The sequence below is a fragment of the Pogonomyrmex barbatus genome, unplaced genomic scaffold, assembly GCF_055798465.1.
Source record: "Pogonomyrmex barbatus isolate J1 unplaced genomic scaffold, ASM5579846v1 scaffold5, whole genome shotgun sequence".
NCBI classification, from domain to species: Eukaryota; Metazoa; Arthropoda; class Insecta; order Hymenoptera; family Formicidae; genus Pogonomyrmex; species Pogonomyrmex barbatus.
In genome coordinates, this window is record NW_028297149.1 from 7,039,980 (window position 1) to 7,056,993 (window position 17,014).

The window sequence follows — 17,014 nt, forward strand, 5'->3', positions numbered from 1 at the left end:
TAATTTGAATAATCTTGATATAAAAACGAAACTACAGATGGAACATTCTATTCGAATACATGTTCTAAGATTTATTAATAATCTTATTAACTGCAAAATTATAAATCCTATTTAAAAACACGAAATTGTAGAAAATAAAGACTTTGATGTTATAGAGGAGAGTAAAAGAGTTATCAATTAGATAATTAGAAATTCAATTTATAAAACTTAAGTATTTGATTTGTACAGTCATCGTTAAGAAAATCTTTTAACCTCATGAAGACATAATTAAAAGCAATTAAAGTAAGAAAAGTGTGCTATTAAATTCTGTAATCTTGAACTATCAGTATTTGTTGTTGCTAATCACGAGAGCTTGAATCATCCCAACAGTATTTTTCATGAAATTTTTTATTTTTATCAATATTTCTTGACTCAATAAAATTGTTACAAAATAATTACATTTTAATTTTTCTTAAAGTTATAGATTCTTAAAGATTACAATTTTAATATTCTTCTTCAAATGCCATATACTGTTATCAGTGCGTAGGCGCTTCTCTCTCATACACTTGTGGCGCGCATGTAGATTGTACACAAATATGGGGACCTACAGTTTAATGTCGATTCCGAATGAAAACTTTTTGATAGAGAGGTTTCCTGGGCAAGATACTACTCGGTACTTTGCCATTGCCTTCTGAGAGGAGACGAGCGTAAATATTTTGGCTCTGCTGAGAATCGAACCCGGGACCTCTATAGTATAGTAGATCAGTGCGCTATCTACTATGCCATGTTCTATGCTAAGTAGTTAAGTTGCTCTGAAATTCTTAAATAAAATATAAATTATCATGTGCGTAAACGTGAGAATCTTATTTCAATGACTTCTTAATAAAAAACGACCTTCACATAGTTTTTGCATATGCGCTTGCTTTGCACAGTACTTCCTCCATAGTCTAGAAAATTACATAGTAAAGTACGCTACTCCTTACGTGAACCATTGGACTGCATTTATATCGTATCGTAAAGACTCCTGCAACACCATTCCTTTGAAATCGTCTGTCTATCTGACATCAGAGAAAGAAAGTTTAATCTGAAATTATATATTCAATTTAAATTTGTTTGTTATGTGATCTACAGGTAATAAATCGTGAAATGTGACGTATATAAAGTTATAAAGAATAAATGTGAATAAATAAAGTTTACGCATGATACGGAACAAATATAAATTGTTTGAACTTATTTTTTAATAATCAAAGAGTTGAATAGACAAATAATTTAAATATAAAAAAGATTGAAACAGTTATTTGTTGGAAATAGAAACCACATTAATAATTATTTTAATAGACTATAGTGTTTTCGAATAATATAGTTATGGCAGCTATTTTCTTTTTTCCGTGTGCAAATTGAATTTTCTCTTTTGAATTTGTTGCGTGTCAAATTCGAATTACGCACAACTCTTTCAAAATATGTCTCTGCTCCCGTTTTTCGAACCTTCGAACCTTTGAATTTCAACTGTGTGCATGATGTTGCGGGTATCACAATCTAAGTTACGTAACCGATATTACCGTCATACCGTCATACCGTTGATCAATCAGATTTCCAAGGATTCTGGTTAACTCGAAATTTATATATATAAAACATAACATTAAAATAATATTAAAATAAATTAATCAAAAAAACAATGCGCGCTCTTGCCGATTGCAACGAATCCGTATGAAATTCGACAAGGACGACATGCTGACATACCAAACATTTTGACAGGAGAACGCGCCGAGGTAACAGCGGGCTGATAAAAACCAGCAAGAATAATCAAGAGGTGCTCAGATGCCCAAGCTCCGGTATAGACGAGAGTATAATTAAAGCGATGGTGAAGTTGGAATCGAGCCGAAATAATCAACGCAGAAGTCTTCAATAAAAAAATTCTTTTATTTTGTGGAACAAGAGTGAAATTAGTGGTCCCCTTCCCCCTCTACCGGCACTTTCCCTGGTTACGGAGCGATACAATAATATGTTTAAAAACTTGTTTCAATGAATTTCTCTTTTTCATTTAAATATATTTTAAAAAACTACCATAGCAATCATACTTTTTTTATCCATACTTTGCATTTGTCTCAAATCATAATTATGCAAATACAAATATATTAAAATATTGAATAATATATAAATTATTAAATTATTATATACTGAAAATTATTAACAATCGTGAAACGTCAGGATATAAATTTCTTAGTGAATAGAAAAAAAGGAAAAGTGAATAGGAAAAAAATATACTTGTAAGATTTTTGATTAATCGAATTAGTATAACTGATTTATTTTACAAAATCAAAGAAAAAAATGTAGTTTGCAATATATAAAAATTTATATATATAAACAAAGGATAGTGCACAAACTAAACTAAAAGAACTGAGATTTCTCTGATTAAATTTAATACAAGAACTCAGCAAGGAAGATGAAAATTCTGGGCGTAAAATTTGCACCATTAAATGTACCTCTGGAAAGAAGATTGCAGACATTGGCTGTAGCGATATGGACCTTTGTCATCGTTTTCGGTGATTTTTTGGGATATATTATCATGATTTATCTACTATTCTACACAAAATTGATACGCTACTTTATGGTACTGTATTTATTTTGGATGTATTATGATTGGGACACTTACAATCATGGCGGTAGAAGGTAATAACAATTTATCTTTATATTAATCTATCTATATATCTAATCTATCTATATATTTTAAATTAATTCATTATGAAGTAATTGATATAAAAAAATATAATAAATAAAGTCTTTCCAGTTATTTGAAGAAATATTCTATATAACAAAATAAAAATGAAAAAAAAATTATTACTTTTACTAAAATTAATACAAAGAAATAATCTGAAAATGAATGGATATTGACTAATCATGTTGTAATTGCTTACAGTAATTTTTGATTCGTCAACTATAATATAATTAAGTACAATTAAATAATCGAAATCGACAATATAGCTCATGTCAAACGAGATATTTTTAATAATTTTATTTGCGACAAAAATTTGCGATTTTTAGAATGAGGATAATCATTCATGTTTATTGAATGATTATACTTTAAATTTTAGTGACTTGTGGACAAGAGCGGTGAAAAACAACATATTTTGGCGTTATTTTTGCAATTATTTTCCGATAAAATTGGTGAAGACAGTTGATCTAGATCCCAAAAAATCTTATTTATTTATTTGTATACCTCATGGTATTTTATCGATAGGAGTGATAGGTTCATTCTCAACAGACGTATTAAACTGCAAAAATATATTTCCTGGACTAAAAATGAACGTAATCACGCTTGATCAACATTTTAAAACACCTCTAATCAGAGAATATTTTTATTCTACCGGTAAGAATTTTCTCATTTAACTATAGTAATAAATCTTGTATTCAGTATTTTAATACTTTAACATTACACATTTAAATACATTTAAATACATTTGAATAAATATTACTATGTTAATAAATTATATACAAATATATTAAAGTATTGAATAATATATAAATTATATATATATATATATATATATATATATATATATATATATATTAATATATATTTGTATTAAAGTATATATTTCTTGTCCATAAAAAAATCTAAATCTATGTAATCATTAAAATAGATTAATTTAATGCATTGTGACGATAATTTATACGTGTTTATTTTGAGATACATATGTAAATAAATCTATGATTAACACTCGTCGTATCATACACTGTAATTAATTTTGTTGTGCAATAAGATTAAAATAATAAAAATTTCTGATTATATACAGGTTTTTGTGCTTCTAACGCGAGAAGTATAACGTATTTACTATCGACACCACCAAAAAGCCCGTATACGGGAAGAGCTACGATTCTCATCGCTGGTGGTGTTTCCGAATCGATGGAATCGGTGCCAAATACTTATCGTACTATCATAAAAAAAAGGAAGGGTTTCGTGAAATTAGCATTAAAATACGGGTAAATAATTATATGTTTTCTAATTTTTGCGTGAATAAGTTTTAATTATAACATACATTATATATTCTTATTATTTATTTTATGAGCGTTTCATGAAAATCACATGTCTCAAAAAGAATTATTTGATAATCTGCTCGCAAATAATTTTTAGAATAATATATAAATCATGTAGATCATGTATAAAATAGAAAAAATATGATTTAGCACATCATTAGTTCCTGTTTTATCTTTTGGTGAAACGGACTTATACAATCAGTTATACCATCCAGAAGGATCGACTTTCAGACGAATACAGAACTACATTCGCAGTTTTATTGGATTAGCACCCGTCATTTTCTCAGGCAGAGGATTTTTTCAGTATTCCTTTGGTCTTATTCCGAAGCGAGTACCTATTACTGTAGTCGGTAAAATTCTCTTGTAAATTGCAAATTAATATATATTATTTAATTATATTTAATATAATGAATCAGTAATGAGTCACAAAAATTTGATATTTTTCTTTGTTTTCTTTGTTTAGTTGGTAGTCCTATTGAGCTGCCGAAAATAACAGAACCCACGGGACAGCAAATTGATGAATATCATAAAAAATTTCTGAAATGTTTAGTTGAACTCTTTGAAACACAAAAATACAATTATATAAAAAATGCAGAAAAAGTTTCTCTGGAATTCAATATATAACATGTTTGATCGAATAGTTTAGAATAATTAGTTTAGAATAATTTAGAATGTAAATTTACTCCTAATTGGAATTTTATTTTTAACAAGTAAGATTAAACTTTCCAAATCTATAAATAAATTTTATTTGTATTATTATTATTATCCTTAGTTCATAACCTGTCTCAATAAATCAAAATTTATAAAGAAATATACATAGAAAAATAAAATAAAATAAATAAAATAAAATTAATATAATAATATAATAATATTATTATCGCATAGTATGTGTTATTTATTTTTTGTTTATATTTGTATATTTATATTATATTACATACTAAATATGTAATTATTCTTGTACGTACATATTCTTGCATATCCTTCGCATATTTATAAATTATTGTAAAAATTAACATTATTGTTCAAAATTAAAATAAATCTTTTTTTACATTTTTTATAATATTTAATAATTAATTTATTATATGATTTATGTAATTTATTTAAATATACAACTATAATAAGCTAATTGTAAAAATGGTATATAATGGTATATATATATATATATATATATATATATATATATAATTATATAAAGTATAAAGATATAAAGTATAAAGTATAATTAATAGAAATTCTGCTGAGTCTTTTGATGTCTGAGCGAAAAAGTACACGTCAATAGTTATTGTAAAATATTGCATTACTATAAAATATTGATAAATATAATAACTTTTTGTTGTTATTTTATATAAAAATGTGTAAATGTATATACAATAAAATAGGATTCCTGAAAATTAATTATTAATTATATTATTTGATTATTTGAATTACTAATACACTGAGAAAAAAATGCAGTTGAATGAACAGTATAGTATAATTTGAAATAATTTTGTTACTTCAATGACATTATTAATGAAATAATATGTCATATTCTTGTTTAATAATCAATCACCTTTGTTTCATTAATAATATCATTGAATTAACAAAATTATTTCCAATTAGACTATACTGTTGATTCAACAGTATTTTTTTTCAATGTAGTATTTGATGTCATTGTATTTATTTGTTACGCAAGTATGTTCTTATGTTAATACCAGAGAATTCATGGAACATTTCCATTTTAATATTAATTTAAACTTAAATTAAATTCTTTTTTTTAACATATGTTTAACATATTTTAATACATTTTTAATACATTTTAATACATTTTTAATTTAAATTTAAATTAAAACGAGTTATTCTTATTTATTCTTATGTCTCAAAGTTGTAAAGTTTCCTTAGAGACTATAAACGCGTTAGTCTAGAAACGCGGAATATTTACCGAATAGATGAGAACTTCAATGTTATATTTGTTAAAAAATATTTTTTAACGCAACACGATAATATTTACTTACTTTTCATATAAATTTATATGAGATATCTTAGGTTATCATTAATGGCGCATATTTGAGAAACTGCAATTCAACTCTTAAACGATATAAATAGTCTTTGAGATTTAATATAAAGGAACGTCAGATATTGAACATTAGAACCTGATGATCAATCCATGGTTGACCTATGTCAGGCATGTATATGTGCGTGCGTGTATGCGTGCGTACGTGCGTGCGTACATGCACGCGCATACTCCATCGCACATGCTTTTTCCTCATCCTATTGGTGAAATTCAACAGTAAGGCACATGATGCCGTGCCGAACGTTCCGTGGAAGTCGTCGCTGATACAAATATATTTACGCACACACCACGTGGTCGCCGTACTGCGAAGACTGTGATGAAACCTACTATTTTACTTGTAGGAAACGAGAATCTGTGGCCTGGCGCTATACCAAAAAGAAAAGTGCAATCCGAAATTCTGCATTTGCCCGAGACAGTTGTGGCAATCTACAGGTAAGAAAGACGGAACGTATAAACGTCTTGTGTATTCGAAATGATTGGAAAACGTTTGAGTTCATATGGGGAATAAATGCAGTGAAATGATTTTTTTATAAATTAAACTCATTTCCTAATATTTGCAAGCAATTTATGACGGAAAATTTGAAGTAATTATTATGAATAGAAGCAATCAGTTTTTATTTTTTCTTCTTTTCGATAGATTTATCTGAATTACGTTCGATTAGAATCTATTTGCTGACTGACGGCCTTGATAGATATGAATGTGAAATTCTAGATATTCTAGAATATCTAAAATATCTAAAATATCACATTCAATCTAGTCTAGAATATTGATTGAGTTCTATTTCTTGCATTTTCATATGTCTATTTATATGGAACTTATCTGTTAATATATATTATATTATTGTTGAAACTAGCGTTTTTTACTAGAGTCATGATTCATATATAATCGCACAATGAAATATGTAGACATATATCTTTTAGATAGCTACTCCAAATTATGGTATATCTGTGATGAGATTGATAATACAAGAATTTAAGAGATAATGATAAAATATTTTCAACAATTTGGAAAAAGACCTAACAGACCTAACACCATACACGATATCAGTTTGTTACCTGTAAAATAGTTATAATAAGTTTGTTTAGCGACAATCAAGCTGTTAATTTTTATACAATATTTGTTTATAAATTAAGAAAGTCTGACTGTGTCTCTTTGTATTCCATCAATTTCTTAGGAAGAGTAAAAAGAAAGTACTTTCACTTACAATTAAAATTATCGGACGATAGGAAACGAGACATTTCTAAACATATAATATAAAATGTATGTATACATGTATATATATTTTTTTTATATATTTAAGTATATAATTATGATTCAAATAATTGATATATAATCATGATTGTCATAATTTCACTTTTTTCTTGTTATATTTATTATAAAATATCACTCCCGGGAACAAGTTCGAGAAACGAGTTCTGAAACATAATAGCGAAGAGAATCGTGCATACTGGATAAAAAATCGATTGCAATTTTGTTGAGAGTGAAAGATGTCGAAAACAAGCTAGTGACATAAATACAAAGTCCATTTCTAGTGAGAATCAAAGATAGACTTTGTGCACGTCCGTTAGATACGTTACATTAATAATCAGTTGAAGCGATATAAGCGTTTTCTTATACATCGATTATATAAATATTTATATAAGATGCTTCATAAGAAATAGAAAAAGAAAATATTTAACATAAAATTATTTAACATAAAAATTAACTCATTTATTATAGGCGACGTATAGCGCAAACTAACTAAAAAAAGTTTCCGACCGAGATTCCGGAGTTTCTTCGATGATTTGAATTTGACATAAAAAATTTTGTAAGAAACATGGAAATTTTGGGCGTGAAATTTGCACCGTTAAATATACCTTTGCAAAGAAGACTGCAGACATTGGCCGCCGCGACATGGATTTTTGTTACTGCTTTCGGTGATATTTGGGGATACCTAATCACGGCCTATCTTCTACTCTACACCGAAACAATACGTTACTTCCTGCTATTATATTTTCTCTGGATGTACTATGATTGGGATACATGTCATTCTGGTGGTCGAAGGTAATAACTTGAACAACTTCTATCGATATGTTGAAGTACTTGTAGCAACGTAATGGATGAATAAAAATCTTATTAATCACTCGAAGATAATTGTTCAAGGTAAGAGATGTAAAAAGTTATGAGCCTTGCATCATTAAATGTTATTGAATCTTATATGAAAGAATAATTTTAGCCGCGATAAAAACTCTTTAGAAAATTGTAAACAATCATCAAGTTTAGTTAAAGAATTGTTGTATGTTATATTTCAGTGAAATATGGACAAGAGCGACAAGAAACAATGCATTTTGGCGTTATTTTTGCGATTATTTTCCGATAAAATTAGTAAAGACGGTTGATCTAGATCCCAAAAAATCTTATTTATTTATTTGTGTACCTCATGGTGTTTTATCGGTGGGGGTAATGGGTTCATTCGCAACAGATGCATTGAATTGCAAGAAACTATTTCCCGGACTGGAAATACGCCCAATTACGCTCGATCAGCACTTTAAAATACCTTTATTCAGAGAATATGCTTATTCTATGGGTAAGAATTTTTAATACAGTATCGTTCAAAATTTCCTACTCTCTAAAATAAAACACATATTCTTGTGTAATTTTTTCTCACTTTAAAACGTAATTACAATAATTTGGTCTTTTTAACTATAAAATAACAAAAATATTTGTTACAGATTGATATGATGCTTGAAAAACTTACAATTTTATTTTATTTTAGTTTATTTTATTTTATTTCAAGGGAAACTTATGAATAGTTGTTTTTTAAATTTTTCTTGTTCAGCTGCCGATGAATCTTACAATATTAAATTCTGTTAACATCTATGAACATAAATACTAAAATATTAAAAAATATAATAAATATTAAAATATATAAATATTAAAATTATTATATTATTATAAATGAGACATCTGTTTAAAAAAATAAAAAAATAACATATATCTTAAAAAAAATGATTCTAAAAAATTAAAACGTCACTTTGAATTAAAAAAAATTACTATTTCTTTTTTTGAAGTATACATGTACATACATTGCAAACTATTAGTATAGCAATGTGTTAAATACACATGTGTACACATGTTATTTAACACATGTGTATTTAACACATTGTTATATTAATAGTTTGCAAATGTACATGTATACTTCGAGAAAGATAAAGGTTATTTTATGCAAATTTGGTGTAGATAAAGCATTTAATGTATTGTATGTTTTTCGTAATTTTTTAAATGTAACAATGAAAAATTTCTAAATATTTACAGGTTCCTGTGCTTCTAGCAAAAGAAGTATTAAATACTTATTATCAGCACCTCCAGAAAGTCCCAATACTGGAAGGGCTACTGTTCTCATCGTCGGAGGTGCTTCCGAATCGATGGAATCGACGCCGGGCACTTATCGTATTATTGTAAAAAGAAGAAAGGGTTTTGTGAAATTAGCATTAAAACACGGGTGAGTGATAAATTTCCTTATTTCCGCATAATTTTTAATCTGCATGAACTACATTTTTAGTTCTATTCATTTTTAGTTATATAAATTTAGTTATATAATCACTTGTCACAAAAATTGTTGTATAATTTGTTTACGTGTGATTTTTAAAATAAAATTATATATTGTAAATAATAAAAAGGAAAATGAAATATGATGAACATAATTTGCTTAATACAATTTAAATCTAATTCCATAATTTAGTGCGCCGTTGGTTCCTGTGTTTTCTTTTGGCGAAACGGATTTATTTAATCAAATATATCGTCCAGAAGGATCGACTTTTAGGCGAATACAGAACTATATTCGCAATTTAATTGGATTAGCACCCATCGTTTTTTCGGGTAGAGGATTCTTTCAGTATTCGTTTGGTCTTATTCCGAAGCGGTTACCTGTTACTGTAGTCGGTAATGTCCTTTTTATATAATTATGATTAAATTAATATTACATTAATATTATTCGAATACTAATATGCATATTAAATTACTAAGTATTTCATTGTTTTTTCTAAGCTCTTATTCAAATTGTATGATTCTATTCATTGTAGTTGGAAGTCCTATTGAATTGCCGAAAATAGAGGAACCTACGACTGAACAGATCAACGAATATCACGAAAAATTTACAAAAGGTTTAGTCGATCTCTTTGAAACACAAAAGCACAATTATTTAAACAATGCCGAAAATATTACTCTCGAACTATAATCAATTAAATGATACAATATAAAATATAAATTTATTATTTTTTTGAAATATTTTCATTAAAAAGATTATTACTTTCTTAAAGATACAGAAAGATTTCAGAATGGGATTCTATATACGATAAAGACATAATAGCATTATTATATCATCTATTTCATTTATTTGTGAAGATTTTCAAGATTTAAATTAAAAGCAAAATTGGGACTTATAAAGAGATATATTAAACAAAATTTAATATACGATATTATTCTTGTAATTTTGAATTGCATATATAATATCGATATATAAAATTAGAAGCATATTTTGAAATTATAATTAAAATTATAATGTTATAATTAATGTTATTTTTTGAGATTACAACCAAACTTTTGTTCTAAATATATTGTTCTAAATATTTAAAAATTGATTTACATATGCTCAATATCTAATTTATCATGTAAATGTTAATTTTTACGTATTTTTTGTTTGTATATCTTAATGATAAAAAACAAAGATATTAATGATTAATAGAATTATTAAATCATGAAAATTGAATAATTTTTGAAAATACCATTATTATATATATGAAATTATTAGTTGTATAATTTTTATTATTATCATAACTTACGATAGTCGGCAAGCAATTAAATTTATATAATATTTCGTACAAAAGGAACAACTAAGATAGCGAAAGTCAGCAATGTAAAACACAAAAAACTCGTTCTTAAAACCTGTAATTAAAGAGATATTTTTTATAATATGCTCTATCATTTGCTATACCTTAATCCTACCTTGTCCTGCCATTCTTTGTGCGTTATACATTTGCGAAAACTCATGCGACTAAAATGCACAGCAGAATAAAGCGGTATCCAGGAATTGGGAATAAGCGTATATAAAACTTGATCTAGAAACTTTCGAAGAAGAAAAGATTTTCTTGTCACTAAATCCCTCATCTGAAACGTGCAATTTAGGTTAATTTTGACTTAATAAACTTAATAAAGTAAAAATTTTGAAAAATGACAGTATATAATTTTATAATATACCTTCAAGATAATTATACATTATCATAAATTTTATAATATTACCTCACGATAATTATACATTGCGAGATCACATATTGCGTGGCCATCATCGCATCGTATTTCCGAAAATTTCGGTAAAACTTTTGCGAAGTCCGAATCGTAACGTTCCATTAATTCATCAAGTAGTAGAATATCTTCGAAACCCTGATGAAATTGAAAGAAAGATATCAAAGCAAATTTAAATAATTTAAATAATTTAAATAATTTACTTTTTTCCTAATAAATATGGATATTATTATAATGCAAAACAATTGTGTTCTTCTTTTTGCAAATATTGACATATCAAAATAATTTGATCTAAATCGATACGATAAAATAATTTACAGCATTCATTCCTTGAGCATAAAAGGGAACCATCGCATGTGCAGCATCCCCAACTATAACAACGGTTTTTCCAACGTGATAAGGCTTACACTGCATAACAGACAAAAAGATATTAGTACTTATCCATATATGTATATCCAACGATCATAGAACACAGTAAAATTAAAATTAACCTTTATAGATATTAATGTTTGCGGTTTTCTTTCAAAGAACTGCTTTACCAGTTCCTCTTTACCGATCAATCGCAGAAAATCCGGAAAATGTTCAATGTAGAAATTTAACAATGCCTCAGGCGTCTTCAGTTCTTGGAGCACGTGAAATGGAGCGAACAGATTGCCGGTGAATGTACGATCCTCGTTCGGCAAGGAAGTCATCATAAATTCACCGCGCGGCCAAATGTGAAGATTATTACCCTTCATTGCAAACTTCAAAAAAATTTTGATAAATTCATCAAGGAGGAATGTTCGAAAAAAAACTTAAAAATACGGTAGTATTTCTCCATAATACTCACTTCGTTATCTTTTCTACGTGGCACAGAAAGTTCTACGTAGCCATGCTCGATGTATGTTTGAGCGCAATTAAAAAGCGGTCTCCTGGCCATAATTCTTCGTATTCTTGAATATGCCCCATCGGCACCAATTATCAAATCAGCTTCCGTGTCTTCCGTCATTCCTGTATTTGTACTGAAGACAAGGAATTATCTAAGTAGACAAAATACTAATTCGCTCAATAATGACATCGTCCATTCACTCACTTTAAAAATTTCATTTTTCCCTTTTCCAAATCGGCGTCCATGAGCTTTCTGTTGAAATGAAGTTGCACTTCCGGATATTCTTCCGCGGCTATTAATAAAATATAATTGCAAAATAACAAAACAAAACAAAACAGATGCTGTTCGTTTTAAATTAGATTAGTTATCTGATATCATGGTTTGTATTTTAAGTCGACTATGAAAGTCGATTATGAAAAAGGAGTACCATGAAGTAAGATGATACGCATGAATTTTTGCGGCTTCACACACGACGGCGTCATCGAATATCACGTAGGAATGGAGGAGTCTTTTTTGATAAGAATATCTCACACTCTGTTTTGTACTTTCTTGACTTACTTGCAACATGATTGATATGATATTTATTTAAAATAAATTACGATTTTGTTCAAATATTGATTGAATTTATAAAAAAATTCTTTGCTTTAAGTAATAATTTATATGAAAGAAGAAATAATAAATGTGAAGTAGAATGCGAACTTTTCCTCTCCTCTCAATTGTATTATTAATAACAAACTTATTATAATAAATTATTAGTGATCTAATGTTATATTTACAATAAACAATATAAAAATAGTATAAAAATATAAAAATATAATATAAAAAAAAATCATACCGTTTAATAGAACTACATTGAGATGTCGTCTACTAACAGAATAAATGCACTGTAAAACAAAAATTAGTAATATGAATATGTAGCATGCAAGTGTGTAAAAGACAAACAAAATTAACATGCAAAAAATACTTCAATTATTCGAAATAATAAAGATATATAGAAACACACATTTCCTTTAACGCTGTCATAAAGAATTTCTTTCAAATTGCATTTTTTATCATGGAGCATTCTGCCTTGCATACGAATACCGTGATGATTTATCAAAACATCTTCGAGACCGACTGCCTTTAAAGCTTCTCTGCCGCGAAATGACAACGCCAAATTGATACTCTGACCATGTGAATTTTCCATTCGTATATCTAAGGACGTAAAGTATCGATATCAATTAGTAATTAAATAAGACGTTAATAAAATTCAGTTAGATCATTTCGTAATGAATTTTATTAACGTATTTTAAAACCGTATCAATAATAAATATCAATGGTTGCATTCAATAAATACAACAATTGTATAATAGTTGAGTAACATAATCGATCAATTCAGGTTAATTATGTTGACAATTTGTCAATATAATTGATTATGGAATCTAACGGTAAAGACTAATAATTATTGATCGCTCACTGATCGTTTTGCTGAATACAACCCATATGTACATACTATATACTACATATTAAAATATTATAATACGATGGATAGTGAGAATATTGAATTTTAACAATAATAAGTTATTAAAAGATTGGAAAATGAAACGCTAGGATTAAAATATAATCTTTTCTACCTGATCGATATTCATAGATGATCACTTGATGACCCCTTTTAGCAAAAAAACATGCGGCTAATGCTCCAACCTGCAACGAAAATAGCTTTTTTCTTTTTTGATCCTTTTGCACCGAAATAGAGAGATAAAAAAATTTCACACACCAAACCACCCCCGACAATAGCGATACGTGATTTTTTTTTCACTTCTGCCATACTTGTTCCGCTGTGCATCGAAGCTACTGATCAACTGTACTAGCGACCTATCGTCGTAGGTACTTATATATATACACATTCACGTACGATGTCTATATATTACACAAGAAATAAGTGATAAATCCCTTTTCAATTATTTCTAAGCAAGTATTAAAAAAATTATTACAAAAGTAAAAGAGTTAACAAGCAAATATAAAAAATACAATTAATGTACAACTAAAAATTAATATATCAATCGCATTATATTAATTGTAATTAACAAATAATTTTATTATAACTTTTTATTGTTATGAAAGTTTATCTGTTTTAAAAGTTTATCTCTGTAAAATCATCTGTTATAAAATATTAAAATGTATTACAGAATTCTGTAATAAAGTAAAATAACTTGAATTAAGGCTGCGTTTCGGTATTCACTGTAAGTACTGACGATATGACATCATTCAGTAGAGCTGCAGGAGCGTTCTGTTATTACTGATGATGACTTTTGCACTGCAATAACGGAACGATATTCGTAATTCTGTGACTTGGCAGATGTATATAGAAATATAATCTTTCTTATAGCGTTTTTGTTTGAAGAAGTTTTGAGAGTGGTTTTACTGAAATGGAAAATTATTATTTTATCAGAGTTTGCGAGATGCATAGTAGATTTTTCTAGTGACTCAGATGAAGACGTGTTATTAATAATAGCTAAGTCAAATATAATGCCACTGCCATATGCCCGTTGCGAAAACTATGTTGAAAACGTTATACCTTTATATATAGATAAAGAATTCCAAATGCATTTTCATAAGTAAATAAGAAATAATATAGGAAAATATAATATTTGCAGATCAGTTATTTGCATAAAGATAGATGTGATGAAAAATATGTTTGGCAGAGAAAAAGAGAGAAAAAAACAAAGATGCGTTGCCTATCTATTTATAATTTTAGTAGATTTTATAACATTCATTAAATTAATATATGTATTTATAAAAAATGTTTTATATATATATATATATATATATATACATAATAACATAAATATACATACATATGTATAAAACATTTTCTTTCTCTCTCTCTCTCTCTCTCTCTCTCTCTCTCTCTCTCTTTCTCTATTAAACATTTTTTCCATATTTATTTTATATTTTATATATCTAAATAATAATTAATTGTTTTAGAATAAAACGGAGTACTTTCCAATTTTTATTAGAGTTGTTAAGACCCAAACTCAGCAAACAGAGCAAAAGATTTGGCAGAGAACCAATTTTACCTGAGAAACAATTACTTATTGCAATATGGACATTGGCTACACCAAATTCATATAGGTAAATATGCATATTAATTATTAAAAAAGAAATTTTTTGAACTATATAACTAATAAATTATACAGATGTATTTCAGACAGATTTAATGTAGGTAAAGGCACTGCATGACGAATTGTGCAGAGAGTAATAACAGCATTGTATGCAAAAGCAGAAACATTTATTAAATGTGCCAAATAGACAAGAAACAGAGCAAACTATAGAAACAATAGAAAATACTTACGGTTTCCCAGGTGTTATTGGTGCAATGGACAGAACACATATAAACACATATAAAAATTACTGCGCCAAAAGATCACAGCGAATCATATGTAAACAAAAAGGGAACAGATTTCACTCCATTCAGTTACAAGTTAGTTATTAATGACCAAATATATACTTCTTACATTTACTTCTAACATTATTTACGAATTATTATTTACTACTTTATTACTCTTGTTGTATATAATTTTGTTTTAAGTTATTTGTGAGGCACAATTATTGCGTTTTATTCACTGTTACACGGAACAAGTGGAATTTGTACACGACATGCGTATGTTTCGATTATCACATGTTAAAAGCATGCTTATAGATAAAAATTTCTTATATAACAGCTATATATTAGGTAAGGCAGCATATCGTCTTATTAAACATGTCATGGTATCATTTAAAGATAATGATAATCTTACTGAAAGACAAATTTTAGAAATATATATTTGGTCATTAATAACTAACTTGTAATTGAATGGAGTGAAATTTGTTCCCTTTTTAATTTTGTATTCCTATTATCATTAATGATGCAAATATTGCACAACCACGAAGGCGATAATGAACAAAGAGAAGATATTAATAAGAGAAATGCTATTATGTATTTATTACCAAATAACAAAAAATAAACATAACAATTTATAAACATAACAATTTATTTTTGTATATTTATATTTGTTTTTAAAATAATAATATAATGTAATTGAAATAAAATAAATATTACACATATTTTGATTTTTTTGTTATGTATATTTTAAATATATCCAATAAATATTATAATATTAATAAAAAATACTGTTTTGTTTTGCATTTATATCACAGCCGTACATAATATGAATTAAAAGAAAAATATTAATTAGTAACTAAACTAAATATAACTAAATATATTTAAACTAAATATATTTATACTATATATCTAAACTATACTCTACTTAACTCTATTAAATTATATTGTTTTTATTATAATAAAAGAGAAAAACAGAGAGAAAAACAAAGAGAAAAACAAAGAGAAAAACAAAAATAAACTTGTATCATCTATATCACATAATTTACCTTTCAAGATTTATAAATATAAAATAAAAACAAAAATAAATTTTTATCATCAGTCTTAAACAACTTAACATAAACTCTTAACAAACTTTCTAACATAAAATAAAAACTTTGGTTCATTTTTTTGCTAACATAACAATTAATCATTTTTTTCTAATAATCTTCCCATTAAATTCTCAATCTGTTAAACATAATCATTTTTTTCATTATGCTGTTTTTTTCGAATTTCTCTTCAAGAAATGACAATTCTTTCATGGATGCTACCATTTTTTACTGCGACTTACCTTGCAAACTGCAATAGTGAAGTAGGAAGTGACGTCAAAATCTATGCTGTCATATGAATATGAAAACACTTCAAAAGCTTACTGTCACATATATCGGAACGAATTCATAG

General features: G+C 27.1%; 3 protein-coding genes and 1 pseudogene across 4 annotated transcripts; 3 read left to right on the plus strand and 1 right to left on the minus strand.

Moving 5' to 3' along the window:
- Window positions 1–79: 79 nt before the first annotated feature.
- LOC148935417 (diacylglycerol O-acyltransferase 2-like) lies at window positions 80–4,756 on the plus strand. The gene is made up of 6 exons (XM_089082136.1): window positions 80–1,110; window positions 1,735–2,649; window positions 3,072–3,346; window positions 3,774–3,960; window positions 4,165–4,364; window positions 4,478–4,756. The coding sequence occupies exons 2-6, from the start codon at window positions 2,423–2,425 to the stop codon at window positions 4,636–4,638; spliced, it is 1,050 nt and encodes a 349-aa protein (XP_088938262.1). The 5' UTR covers window positions 80–1,110; window positions 1,735–2,422; the 3' UTR covers window positions 4,639–4,756.
- Window positions 4,757–6,261: 1,505 nt separating this feature from the next.
- Window positions 6,262–11,017, plus strand: LOC105425401 (2-acylglycerol O-acyltransferase 1-like). The gene is made up of 6 exons (XM_089081545.1): window positions 6,262–6,496; window positions 7,785–8,108; window positions 8,357–8,631; window positions 9,360–9,546; window positions 9,787–9,986; window positions 10,127–11,017. Exons 2-6 carry the CDS (start codon window positions 7,882–7,884, stop codon window positions 10,279–10,281), a joined length of 1,044 nt encoding a protein of 347 aa, XP_088937671.1. The 5' UTR covers window positions 6,262–6,496; window positions 7,785–7,881; the 3' UTR covers window positions 10,282–11,017.
- Window positions 10,850–14,334, minus strand: cn (Kynurenine 3-monooxygenase cn). Its single transcript, XM_011636127.2, has 11 exons — window positions 13,970–14,334; window positions 13,827–13,896; window positions 13,217–13,407; window positions 13,049–13,097; window positions 12,418–12,505; window positions 12,175–12,346; window positions 11,837–12,088; window positions 11,664–11,753; window positions 11,343–11,483; window positions 11,049–11,210; window positions 10,850–10,988 (listed from the first exon to the last, which is right to left on the minus strand). Exons 1-11 carry the CDS (start codon window positions 14,036–14,038, stop codon window positions 10,908–10,910), a joined length of 1,365 nt encoding a protein of 454 aa, XP_011634429.2. The 5' UTR covers window positions 14,039–14,334; the 3' UTR covers window positions 10,850–10,907.
- A 204-nt stretch (window positions 14,335–14,538) lies between these two features.
- LOC105425386 (uncharacterized) lies at window positions 14,539–16,340 on the plus strand (annotated as a pseudogene). Its single transcript, XR_016140416.1, has 4 exons — window positions 14,539–14,810; window positions 15,181–15,327; window positions 15,393–15,680; window positions 15,785–16,340. The product of XR_016140416.1 is annotated as an uncharacterized LOC105425386 (transcript).
- The last annotated feature ends 674 nt before the right edge of the window (window positions 16,341–17,014 follow it).